This window comes from Sinocyclocheilus anshuiensis, unplaced genomic scaffold (assembly GCF_001515605.1).
Source record: "Sinocyclocheilus anshuiensis isolate Anshui unplaced genomic scaffold, SAMN03320099.WGS_v1.1 scaffold18, whole genome shotgun sequence".
NCBI lineage: Eukaryota > Metazoa > Chordata > Actinopteri > Cypriniformes > Cyprinidae > Sinocyclocheilus > Sinocyclocheilus anshuiensis.
The window spans coordinates 193,817-207,684 of NW_015546047.1; the positions used below are offsets into that span (position 1 = coordinate 193,817).

At 40.2% G+C, this 13,868-nt stretch overlaps 1 protein-coding gene across 1 annotated transcript in view; it reads right to left on the bottom strand.

Moving 5' to 3' along the window:
• The window catches only part of LOC107698997 (titin-like), a 137,585-nt gene that overhangs the window by 33,665 nt on the left and 90,052 nt on the right, over window positions 1-13,868 (bottom strand). Inside the window, 13 exon segments of the mRNA XM_016500136.1 lie at window positions 1-7,670; window positions 7,744-8,046; window positions 8,167-8,754; window positions 8,858-9,154; window positions 9,259-9,456; window positions 9,648-9,752; window positions 10,741-11,331; window positions 11,424-11,711; window positions 11,821-12,111; window positions 12,235-12,522; window positions 12,660-12,965; window positions 13,057-13,359; window positions 13,530-13,832. The exon segment at window positions 1-7,670 is cut by the window's left edge and continues 6,255 nt beyond it. Of these exon segments, the coding sequence (XP_016355622.1) occupies window positions 1-7,670; window positions 7,744-8,046; window positions 8,167-8,754; window positions 8,858-9,154; window positions 9,259-9,456; window positions 9,648-9,752; window positions 10,741-11,331; window positions 11,424-11,711; window positions 11,821-12,111; window positions 12,235-12,522; window positions 12,660-12,965; window positions 13,057-13,359; window positions 13,530-13,832 (11,531 nt within the window).

The window sequence follows — 13,868 nt, forward strand, 5'->3', positions numbered from 1 at the left end:
TTTTTCATTGATAGCAATTACTCTGAAAGTGTACTCTTCGCCAGGGTTCAAATTACTGATTACAGCTTCCAGTGTTTTTACATTGGCACATCCAGACCATTTATCATTACCCTTGACCTGCATTTCAACAAGGTATTGAAGAATTCTACTGCCACCATCATGAATAGGCTTTTCCCAAGAAAGAGACACACTTGTTTTAGTAACATCTACAACACTTAATTTTCCAGGACATTGTGGCACCTCTGAAACCTTCAAAGGATCTGTGATATCGGCAGGTAGCCCTATGCCATGTTCATTTTCTGCAAGCACTCTAAAATAGTAACTGCAGCCTTCTTGAAGTGGTTCAACTTTCCAAGAGAGTTTGTGGCAGTTTGTGACAACAGCAGAAAATGTTTTTCTTGTGCTCTCACGTTTTTCAACAATGTAATTTTTGATCTTTGCTCCTCCATCTAAAATGGGAGGCTCCCATGTAAGAGTAACAGATTCTTTTGTAATTTCTTTAACTTTGAAGTTGAGAGGAGCGCTTGGTGTGTCAAGGACTTTCACAATAATTGTTTCAGATTTTGCACCAGCAGAGTTTTCTGCAGTAACAGTGTATTTACCACTGTCTGCCCTGTTGACTTTATCAATCACAAGAGAAGTGTGACTGCTGCTGGTCTCAGTCTGTGCTGTTTCCTTAATCTGCCCACCATCTTTTTCCCATTTGATTTGTGGTGCTGGTCTTCCTTTGAAAGGGATGAACATTCTAAGAGAACCTCCAGCTTTAATACGTACAACCTTTCTAAACTCTGCATCAATATCAAGATCCGGTTCCTCAGTTTTGTCCTCTGGCAGTATGGACCCTGCAACATCAGCATGCTCCCCAACACCAACCTTGTTAACTGCACAAACCCTGAATTTATATTCCTGCTTTTCTTTCAGATTTTCCACATTAAAGCGTGTCAGTTTAACACCTGTTGGTGGAGTGCAGATTGTCCATTCATCTGCAGCTGCCTTTCCTTCTTCTCCTGGAGTCTGTATCTCCTCTATGGCTGCTTTTGCTTCACATGCTTCAACAATATATCCCTGGATTTCACAGCCACCATCATAAATAGGCTTTCCCCATGCAAGTACAACAGATGATTTGGTCATGTCTAACACTTTTGGATTATGTGGTGGACCTGGCTTGAATACAGGATCCAGGGCTTTATAGAATACAGTTGCAGAACTTGCCTCACTAACTCCAGCAGCATTCTCAGCAGAAACTCTAAATTCGTAGAGGTGGTTCTCCAGGAGTCCAGTAACTTTAAATGTGAGGTTAGTAACTGTTTTCATGTTGCATCTGGTCCATCTAATGCCTTCCTTGTCACGTTTCTCAATAATATAACCAGTGATAGGAGTACCTCCATCATTTGTTGGGGCCTCCCAGGTTATGATCATTGAATTTTTCTTGACATTAGATACTTCCACTCCTTTTGGTGCATCTGGAGGTGTAAATGGATTCTTGATAACACCTGCACTTGATTGGAGGGGCTCACCAACACCAAATTTGTTTACTGGTAAAACTCTGAAAATATATTCATTTCCTTCTAGTAGTTTCATTATTTTAAGGTTTAGAACTTGGACTTTGGGTTCAACAACTGTCCAAAGTAGTCTGCTAGTCTCTCTTTTTTCAACAATATAATGAGTAATCTTGCTGCCCCCGTCTTGTTTAGGTGGTTTCCAAGAAAGGCAGCATTGTTCACTGGTTACACCTGTAATAGAGATGGGTCCCTCTGGTGGCCCAGGCTTATCAAGGACACAAATATCGACTTGTACAGTCTTTTCTCCTCCTGGATTTTGCAGATGTAGAGTATATTGACCTCCATCAGCAAGTTTGGCCTCCTTTACAGTCAAACAGGTATAGCTATCTGTGCTTTTAATTTCACGAGATATGGTGTTTCCAAGTTCCTGCTCACCCTTCATCCAACAGATTGATGGTGTTGGTTTTCCATGAATATCTGCATCAATCTTGAAGTTGTCCCCTGCATTTACAACAATTGTTTGAGTGTACTCTGGATCTATGCTGATACGTGGTGGTTCAATCTCATCCTTTGCCATGATAGGTCCAGTACTATATGATGGATCACTGAAAACTCCAGCAGCATTTCTTGCAATGACACGGAACTCATATTTCTCATCCTCGGTAAGACCTGTTGCAGTATACTCAGTCTCTATTATATTGGTGAAGTTTGCTTTCATCCAGCGTCCTGCAGGCAATTCCTTCTTTTCTACAATATATCCAGTGACTTTGCTTCCACCATCATACTCTGGCTTGGTCCATTCAATTGTAATATAATTTTTTGTGATTCTAACTGCTTCTGGTGTTCCAGGAGGATCACAAGGATCTCTGGCAGTATAGCCCTCTGAGATCTTACTAGCCTTCCCAATGCCAACAATGTTTTCAGCATAAACTCTGAATTCATATTCCATGCCTTCTTCAAGACCTGTTGTCTTGAATGTTGTGTCTTGAATTATGCTTTTGTTTAGTTTCATCCAAAGAATGCTATTTCTCTCTTTTCGCTCAAGGTGATACCCTAAGATTGTGCTTCCACCATCGATGACAGGTTCATTCCACACTATCACCATACTATATTTTGTGGAAGACTGCAAGAAAGGTGTTCCAGGAGGGCCCGGTAGTTTGTACGGGTACTGTGCAACCACACATTCAGACACAAGCAGAGGGCTTTTGCCATATCTGTTCTCTGCTGCAATTCTGAATTGATATTCAGAGCCTGTCTTCAGTCTTCCTGCCTTAATTTGAGTTCTTGCTAGATTTGCTGCTACAATCTGCCAATTAGTTGTGGATGTGTCCCTCTTTTCTACTATATAGTTATTAATGGTGCAGCCTCCGTCATGCTCTGGTGGCTGCCAAGAAATGGTAACACTGTCAGATGTTACTTCATCAACTTTAACAGGGCCTGTTGGTGGACCAGGTTTGTCAAGAACTACAATTCTAATGTCTACTTTTGTCTCACCAGCTGTATTTGATAGTTTAATACTATACTGGCCAACATCATCTCTACAGGCCTCTTTGATTACTAAATTCAGCTGTGTATCCATAGAGGAAAAGTTAACTCTGGTTGTTCGTTTAAGTGGAACTGCTTCCTTTAGCCATGAAATGGTAGCTTTGGGACGAGCATTATATGGAATATCAATTGTCAAATCTTCTCCTGCCAGGACACTGAATGTGGAGAACAACATCTTAGCAGATGGAGCAATTACAAGGTCTTTGGCAATCACAGGCACACCAATTTGACGAGGATCACTGGTTCCCTTTTCATTCCTTGCAGAAACACGGAACATATACTCTTCACCAGGTACAAGCCCAGTAATAACTGCTTCAGGTACCTTGACAATCACAGCTTGTGTCCATTTTTCATTCCCTTTGCTCTGCATCTCTACAACATATGCAACCACTCTGCTTCCTCCGTCATGTTCAGGCTTTTCCCATGATAATGTCACGCTTGTCTTTGTGACATCCTGAAGTGCAATCTTGCCAGGGGGAAGTGGCTTCTCAGACACTTTAACAGATTCACCAGTCTCCATAGGGAGACCAATGCCATACTCATTTTCTGCCAGAACTCTGAAATAGTAGTTGCATCCTTCTTGGAGCTGGTCAACTGTGTAAGTAGTTTTGTGACAATTGGCATTTACTGTAGCATATGCCTTTCTTGTAGCCTCACGCTTCTCAACAATATAATTCTTAATTTTTGTGCCACCATCATTAAGTGGAGGATCCCAAACAAGTGAAACAGATTCTTTAGTGACCTGGCTTATTTTTAGGTTTTGTGGTGCTCCAGGTGTATCTAGAACTCTAACTATTACAGAGACTGTCTTTGCTCCAGAGTTGTTTTCTACAGTCAAATTGTATTTGCCACTGTCAAATCTATTCACATTGTCAATAACCAGTGATGTAAAAGATGACGTTGTTTCAATTGTAGCTCTGTCTAAAGGTTCATCATTCTCTCTTGACCATTTGGCCTCTGGTGTTGGTCTACCTCTAATTGGCACAAAAAGTCTTAGTGTATTGCATGCTCTGATGTTCACTATCTTACGAAGTTCAGCATCAAGGTCAGCCTCTGGTGGTATGAGTCGTTCCTCTGCTTTAGGTGAACCTGGTACAGGTGCTGCTTCTCCAATACCCTCACAATTTACAGCGGACACATTAATTTTGTATTCCTGATTTTCTTTTAGATTTGTAATTGTAAATGATGTCCCCTTTACACCATCTTTAGGGGAGACAATTGTCCATTCTTCCTCTTCAGTTCCTGGGAGACAGGTCTCAAGAATATAGCCAGTAATTTCAGAACCACCATCATAAACTGGTTTGTTCCATGCAAGCGTGATTGAAGAATTTGTTGTGTCCAGGATTCTTGGGTTGCCAGGGGGACCTGGTTTGAAAAGAGTATCTGTGGCCTTGACAAATGGTGATGAAGGACTTGGTTCACTTATTCCTGCTGCATTTTCAGCAAAAACTCTGAACTCATATTCATGGCCTGGAACAAGAGCAGTAACCTTGAAATGCAAGTCAGTAACATTCCTCTTGTTGCATTTTACCCAACGCAAACTAATCCTGTCTCTTTTCTCAATACGATAGTTGGTGATTTCACTTCCACCATTGCTAGCAGGTGCACCCCAACAGAGGACTACTGAATCCTTGGTTACCGCTGTTATCTCAGGTGTTTGTGGAGGATCTGGTCGTACATATGGATTATCTGCAATTATTGCTTCAGACTCAAGAGGTTCTCCAACACCATACTTGTTAACAGCCATAACTCTGAAAATGTATTCATTTCCTTTGAGCAACTTTGTCACTTGGTACTGATTAACCTGCAATTCAGATGCCACATTTGTCCAAGCAAGTCTGCTTGACTCACGTTTTTCAATAACATAATGTTGGATGTTTGCACCGCCATCATCTGCAGGTGGATTCCATGTTAGCACACATTTTTCAGCTGTAATATCAGAAAATGTCAGAGGTCCCTTAGGTGGTCCTGGTCTATCAAGAACCTTTACATTGAAAACATGCTTAGCAAAGCCACCAACATTTGTTGCTGTCAAAATAAATTCACCACCATCACTTCTGACAGAATCCTTGTTGATCAAGACTGCTGTAAGTTCTGTCATTTTAATCTGTAGTTTGGCTGTGTTTTCAACATCTTTTCCATCTTTCGACCAAACCATAGATGGTAATGGCTGGCCTGCAACATCAGCTTCAAGTCTGAACACCTCTCCGGCTTTGACAAGGACAATATCTTTAAATTTAGCATCAACCATAATCCTTGGTTCTTCAATGTCATCTTTGCAAATAATTGGATCTGATGGGTCTGATGGGTTACTTACCGCACCAGCTGAATTTCTTGCAAGTACACGGAATTCATAAGATTCATCTTGTGTTAGACCACTTATAGTGAAAGTGGTTTCAATGATATTTGTAAAGTTAGCTCTTATCCAGCGCCCAGCTGGAAGATCTCTCTTTTCCACAGTATAGCCAGTAATCTTGAATCCACCATCATACTCTGGCTTTGTCCACTGAATAGTGATGGCATTTTTGGACATATGGATTGGGACAGGTTGACCAGGTGGATCCACTGGATCAAGAGCAAGCATTGGTTCAGAAGCTTTGCTTGGTTTTCCAATTCCAGCTATGTTTTCAGCAATCACACGGAACTCATATGCCACACCATCCTCTAGTCCTGTGGATTTGAACAGATTTCCAATCACAAGTGCCTTGCTAATTCTGTGCCAAACAATACTGTTCCTCTCTTTCCTTTCAACATGGTAACCAATGACCTCACTTCCACCATCAGAAACAGGCTCATTCCAACCAATTGTCATTGTATCTTTATTGAAAGCGACAACTTTGGGTGTTCCAGGTGGCCCAGGTACCTTAAATGGATATGCAGCAACCACTGCCTCTGATGTTAATGGAGGCCCTGTCCCATATCTGTTTTTAGCCTTGATGCGGAATTGATATTCAGTTCCTGTTGTTAAACGAGTTGCTTTAAATGTTGTACGAATAATCAATGAGGAGAGTTCTACCCATGTCTGGCTAGTAGTTTCCCTTATTTCTACTATATAGTTATTGATTGGTACACCTCCATCATTTTCAGGAGCTTCCCATGAGAACTCAATAAAAGTACGAGATATTTTGTCCAGTTTAATTGGTCCCTTTGGTGGTCCAGGCACATCATGCACTTTTACTGTGATGCTATCTGTAACCGAGCCAACGATGTTCTTTCCTGTCATTGAGTATATTCCACAGTCACTCCTTAAACATTCATTTATGATCAAGATAGTTGAGGTAGAGGTATTTTTAATCATTGTCCTTTGTGTTAATTTGAGGGCTTGATTGTCTTTCTGCCAAGAAAGTGTAGGCTTAGGACGTCCAGAAACGGGCACCTCAATCTTTATATCATCGCCAGCCTTGGCAATAACTGTCTTCTGACACACACCACGGAGATCAAATTCTGGTTCTGAACTTTGTTCTTTGATAACTACAGGCTTGCTTACACGAGGACGACTTCGCCCAGAACTGTTCACTGCCATTATACGGAATATGTACTCTTCATTTTCATTAAGATTTTTTACAGTAAAGTCCAAAGTTTTCACAGTTGTCACATGGGCCCACTGGTCTGTTCCTTTCTTTTGTGCTTCAATTACATACCCAGTAACCCTACTTCCACCATCATGTTTTGGTTTAGTCCATACAAGACTAACTGAGTTCTTCGTGACATCAGTAAAAGTGACATTTTCTGGTGGAGTTGGTGCTTGAGATACTCTGATTGGGTCTGGGGTTTCAGCTGCTTCACCAATGCCATACTCATTTTCAGCATAAACTCTGAAATAATATTCCAAACCCTCTGCCAGATCAGGAACTCTGATGGAGCATGTATCACATTGTGTGATCACAGCAGCATATGCCTTGCGAGTAGACTCTCTCTTCTCAATGATGTAATTAGTAATTTTAGCACCTCCATCAATAAGAGGCATTTCCCATTCCAATGTGATATTCTCTTTGTCAATTGCTTTGGGTTTCAGATTAAGAGGAGGACCAGGGGAGTCCAAAACCCTTACAACCACAGAAGCAGTCTTCTTTCCAGCAGCATTCTCTAATGTTAAATCATATTTCCCTGCATCGCGTCTATTACAGTCGGGAATGACCAACAGGGTATAGGATTCAGTATTGTCGATGATTGCACGAGTTTTCAATGATGAGTCCTCTTTTGTCCAAGTCACTGTAGGGGTTGGGCGTCCTTTAATAGGAATAAAAATACGAATAGAGGCACCTGCCCTAACAACTAACGTTCTTCGGAGTTCTATATCTAGTTCTAAATCAGGGATTTCTTCACATTCCACAATTTCAACATGATCCTTTGTTTGTGCTGGTTCACTAACACCCATTGCATTCATTGCACAAATTCTGAAATTATACTTTGTTCCAGCTTGCAAATTGGGGACAACAAACTCAGTGATCCTCAACGGGGTAGCTGTATCTTTCACCCATTCTTCTTCTCCCTCCTTTTTGTGCTCAACAAGGTATCCTGTGACTTCCATGCCACCATCACTAAGTGGTTTGCCCCAGTGCAATTCAGCTGTGGTTTTTGTTGTGTCAGTGACCCTTGGGTTGACTGGAGGACTAGGTACATCTGAAAATTGATAGCATATATGTTAGTACCATCTTTGCTATCATATCAAATATTAAATAATCACTTTACTTACCTGCAACAAGCTTTGTCCTCACTGGCATTGAAGGTTCACTTGGCTCACCAAAACCAACCTTATTCTCAGCAGTTACTCTGAATTCATATTCAACTCCCTCTTTTAGCCCTTTCACTTCAAAGTGGAGTTCAGCAATTGTTTTCTTTGATGCTCGGGTCCATCTCATGCCCTCCTTTTCTTTCCTTTCAACCATATAGCCCATTATATCACTTCCACCATCATCAGCTGGTCTTTTCCAAGCAATGGTAACAGAATTTCCTCCAACATTTTCAACTTCTGGTTTAGCTGGTGGACCAGGGGGACCTGAAATAAGTAATATGTCTCTTGAGAATCTTATTGCATATACATATCCAGCTATGCAGCATCACACAAAAGAACAGTATGTAAATAATATGAGAGAGTGAGTTTTTTTTTTAAACATACCATAGCTATCCACCATTTTCACTGGTTCAGAATGGGAAGCATCACCAGCTCCAGAACTGTTGACAGCAGAAACTCTGAAGATGTACTCATTTCCCTGGATAAGCTTATTGGCAACAAAGTGGCAGTCAATAACCTTTTCAGCAAGAATGGTCCAAAGGAGACGGCTTGTTTCTCTTTTCTCCAAAGTATAGTATTTAATTGGAGATCCCCCATCCTCATGAGGTGATGTCCATGTCAAAGTGACCTTTTCAGATGAAATTCCACTTGCTTCAACTGGCTCTGGTGGACCAGGAACATCTAAAATTTTTACTTTCACATTTTCTTCTTTCACACCAAATGGGTTACTTGCTGTAATTGTGTACTCTCCTGAATCTTTCCTACTTGCATATTTGATAGAAAGAGTAGAAGAAGAAGGTGTAGTTTCTATTTGGCACACATCTGATGGCTTGAAATACTTTCCACCCTTTGACCACACAGAGGTTGGCTGAGGTTTGCCCAGAATGCTTGTTGCAGTAATTACAATAGTATCTCCAGCTTTGACAGTTAGCCCCTCCTTGACTGTTGGATCAATTATAATGGTTGGTGCCGCTGCAAAATAATAAACTAATCAGCACAACAATTTCCTAGGTTAGATGACATGGTACTACATTTACTTAAGATGTATGAAATAGAAAGTGTAATTTAGTCTTACCATATTCATCCATGCACACAAGGGTATCAGTTTGTTCAGAGGGTGGACTTATTGCTCCCGCTGCATTCTTTGCCCTGATTCTAAATTCATACTTGCAACCCTCTTGCAAGTCTGCTACAGTATATGCACAGTCCACAACATTTATTGTATTAGCCTTTACCCAGACCTTTGCTGGGAGATCACGTCTCTCAACAATGTAGCCTGTAAGCCTGTGTCCACCATCGTATTGAGGCTCAGTCCACTGAAGTGTTACAGTGCTTCTAGTGATGCTAATCACATCAGGTTTGCCAGGTGCATCTATATTGAACAATATTCATTTATTAAAAATTAACCTTACTCAAAGTAGGGTGTATAATGGGGGATTATATACGACTCAAGCATTTGAAATAAGCTTTACTTACCAATTGCATCCAAGGCAACCATTGGCTCAGTGGCAGGACTTGGTCTACCAACACCAGCCAGATTAATAGCCATAACTCTGAACTCATATTCTAGACCCTCTGTTAAGCCTGTCACTTTGAAATCTCTCATCTTCAAAGCACTTGGGTTTGCTCTTTTCCATAACATGCTGTTTCTTTCCTTGAATTCAACATGATAACCTGTAACCAAAAAAAATAAAATAAATAATAACAATAATAAAGAATGAAGTATAAAATAATTAAATAAAAATACTGTTGATATATCCAATTGTTGTGGTATTGTTTCACTCCTAACTATATTTTAATGAAAAAAGCAAAATCAGAATGTCTTGATGAAAAGGTTATTGCCGTATATTTAATTATTTCTGTACCTGTGATTGGTGAGCCTCCGGTTTTCCTTGGATCAAACCATGCAAGTGTTGCTGAATCATGATACATACTCATAACTTGAGGGGGTGGAGGTGAATCTGGAACATCTGATGACGTAATCATGAGTAAAAAGTGAGATTTTCACACTTTGATATTGCCTATAGTATCTAAACTATATTGACAATAAATTATTAAAAATCCACTCACTGAATGGATGCTTGGCAACCATAGGCTCTGATTTGAGGCCCTCACCAATTCCATATTTGTTTTCTGCACTAACCCTAAAGATGTACTCAGTTCCCTCATGGAGACCAGTCACTCTGAAAGTGTTTGTGTCCACAGATGAAGACACAGTAACCCACATGTTAGTAATGGAATCACGTTTCTCAAGTATGTAGTTGGTAATTTCTGATCCACCATCATCTTTAGGAACACCCCACTTTAAGGTTGCACCATCTGCAGTCACTTCCTTGAACTTTACTGATGCAGCTGGAATTCCTGGTTTTCCAACAACTCTGACAAAAATTGTGGATTCTTTTGTTCCAGCAGCGTTGCGAAGAGTGATGGTGTATTTTGAGGCATCTGTCCTTTGGCAGTCACGTATCATAAGAGTTGTGTTTACTGCCGTTGATTCTACACACACTCTTCCTGTGTCTGTGAGATTTTCATCCTCTCCCTTCTTCCATGTGACAACAGGGACAGGCTTTCCACTAATAGGAATCTTGAGACGAACGGTGCTTCCTTCTTTTGCGATATAGTTCAAGTTGGGCAACTCTCGCAAGTCACAGCTTGGAGAAACTATAATAATACAGAAAAATAATTAACAAGGAGCAGATTTAAAACACAATATACCAGAGAGAGCATTTTTATACAAATGCAAGAAATCTCACCATTGACATCTTTAGCAATCACAGAGAGTTCTTTCACAGGACCATCACCAGAATCATTTGTTGCTTTAACTCTGTATTTGTATTCCCTTCCTTCATCTGGAACATCTGATGACGTAATCATGAGTAAAAAGTGAGATTTTCACACTTTGATATTGCCTATAGTATCTAAACTATATTGACAATAAATTATTAAAAATCCACTCACTGAATGGATGCTTGGCAACCATAGGCTCTGATTTGAGGCCCTCACCAATTCCATATTTGTTTTCTGCACTAACCCTAAAGATGTACTCAGTTCCCTCATGGAGACCAGTCACTCTGAAAGTGTTTGTGTCCACAGATGAAGACACAGTAACCCACATGTTAGTAATGGAATCACGTTTCTCAAGTATGTAGTTGGTAATTTCTGATCCACCATCATCTTTAGGAACACCCCACTTTAAGGTTGCACCATCTGCAGTCACTTCCTTGAACTTTACTGATGCAGCTGGAATTCCTGGTTTTCCAACAACTCTGACAAAAATTGTGGATTCTTTTGTTCCAGCAGCGTTGCGAAGAGTGATGGTGTATTTTGAGGCATCTGTCCTTTGGCAGTCACGTATCATAAGAGTTGTGTTTACTGCCGTTGATTCTACACACACTCTTCCTGTGTCTGTGAGATTTTCATCCTCTCCCTTCTTCCATGTGACAACAGGGACAGGCTTTCCACTAATAGGAATCTTGAGACGAACGGTGCTTCCTTCTTTTGCGATATAGTTCAAGTTGGGCAACTCTCGCAAGTCACAGCTTGGAGAAACTATAATAATACAGAAAAATAATTAACAAGGAGCAGATTTAAAACACAATATACCAGAGAGAGCATTTTTATACAAATGCAAGAAATCTCACCATTGACATCTTTAGCAATCACAGAGAGTTCTTTCACAGGACCATCACCAGAATCATTTGTTGCTTTAACTCTGTATTTGTATTCCCTTCCTTCAGTAATGTCCTTTGCACTATATTGCATGTTCTTTGATCTAAGAAGCTCCTTCCATTTGTCTTCGCCATTAAGGACCTCTAGCACATATGCAATGATACGGCTTCCTCCATCACTGATGGGCTTTTTCCAGGAAAGTGTACAAGATTCCTTGGTTACCAGCAAGGTCTTGAAGTCCATAACTGGTCCAGGTTGTTCTGGAATATAGTTTATTCAATAATAAATATTAGCAGTGTTATTATAAAATATACATTGAAATTATTTCTGCAGTTGAAGATTACATAATCAAAAATTATCTTCACTCACCAGAAGCTCTAACAGCATCCACAGTTTCACATGGCTCACCAATGCCAAACTGATTTTGAGCCAGAACCCTGAAACAGTAAGATCTTCCAGCCTCTAAACCATCAATCTTAAAAGATGTTTGAGTGCAAGTGGTTGAAACATTTGACCATGCTTTCCTTTCTGCATCTCTTTTGTCAACAATGTAACCTGTAATCTCACTTCCACCATCAATTAGAGGTGCATCCCATAGGATGGAGGCACTGTCCTTTGATGTCTCTTTTACCATCAGATTCAGTGGAGGTCCAGGAGTATCTGTTTAGTGTTAAAAGAGATATAATTACTTTAGTTAAAATAAAATATTAACACTATAAACGACAGTATATAAATTAAACTATAAACTATATATCTAAATATAAACGACCTCTTAGGACTCACCAAGGACCTTGACAATAACTGTGTACATCTTCATTCCGCTTACACTGTCAAGATTCAGAATGTATTTGCCTGCATCATATCTATTGACTTTATCAACATAAACCAATGTATCAGTGTCTGTTGTCTTGATTATGATTCCATGTCTGTCCTTAATGTTGGTGTTCATCTTGGCCCAGGTCACCCTGGGGATTGGTCGACCCTTAATTGTGGCATGAAGTTTCATTTTACTGCCAGCCGTGAGCACCACAGTGTCCTTCAGCTGTGCGTCAAGCTCAGCCTCAGGAGCAGCTAGAATAACAGAAAAAATACATATATTGCAGGCATTAGTTACACAATATTTTAATTATGTATTTTATGACCAGAATTAAAGGAGATTTAACAAAATATGTAATTAATTATTTAAAAGTTAGTAAATTTGTTTTTACCAAAAACATCCTTGGCAACATGTTTTTCAAGAAATTCACAAGGCTGGCTGAATCCAACTTTATTTACAGCAGTAACACGGAGTTGGTACTCTGAGTTCTCCAAGAGTCCAGTCACAACATAATTTGTATCCTGAAGGTTCTTGGGTACATTGCATCTTATCCAGTCTGTTGTATTAGTTCTCTTGCTTTCGACAAGGTATCCCAAAATTTCACTACCACCATCATTTGCAGGCTTAGTCCAAGTTAGTCTAATTGTGCTGCTGGTCGTGTCTATAACTTTGGGAGAAATGGGTGGGCCTGGAGGATCTGTAAATAAATATTAAGAGGTATTCATATATGCTTGCACATATTCCTAGATAAACAAGATATTGTACTGTAAACAGCTTCTGATACTCACACAAAGGATCAAGAGCAGATGTGGCATTAGATGGTTCACTGGGTTTGCCAAGGCCAGCTTTATTAACAGCAGTGACTCTAAACTCATACTGAGCTCCCTCAGAGAGACCTCCAACCTCAAGTGTTCTCTCCAGCAAGGGTTTTCTGTTCAGTTTAGTCCAGTTAATTTCCTTGGTCTCACATTTCTCAACTATATATCCAAGAATAGGGGATTTTCCATCATCAGATGGTTCCTTCCAGCTTACAGTCATACGCTCCTTTGTGATGTTTGTAAGGACCGGTGGGTCACATGCTCCAGGAACAGCTATAAATGACAAGCACATTACAACACAGTACATTACAACACAGAAATTATATATCAAGTCACCATTATTTATATACCGCTTTTTACAATGCAGACTGTGTCAAAGCAGCTTTACGGTATTTACAGTATATCCAAGAAATAAAATACATAGACCAATAGCAAGGTCTTACTGAAGGGATTCCTTGCAACAACAGGGTCCGATATGATGCCATCACCAGTACCATAGCGGTTCTCGGCACGAACGCGGAACTGATATTCGTGCCCCTCAATCAGTCTCTCCACTAAACATTCTTTTGTATCACCACTGATTTTAGCAGAAACTTGGGCCCAGTTAGCCCTGCTTGTCTCACGTTTATCAACAACATAATTTGTAATTGGAGAACCACCATCTGCAAGTGGAGCCTCCCAGCTCAACTTGATCTGCTCTGAAAGTACCTCATCAAACTTCATAGAGGCTGGTGGGCCAGGTATATCTGTGTAAGGGGAATATATGATTATTATTTTGCCAA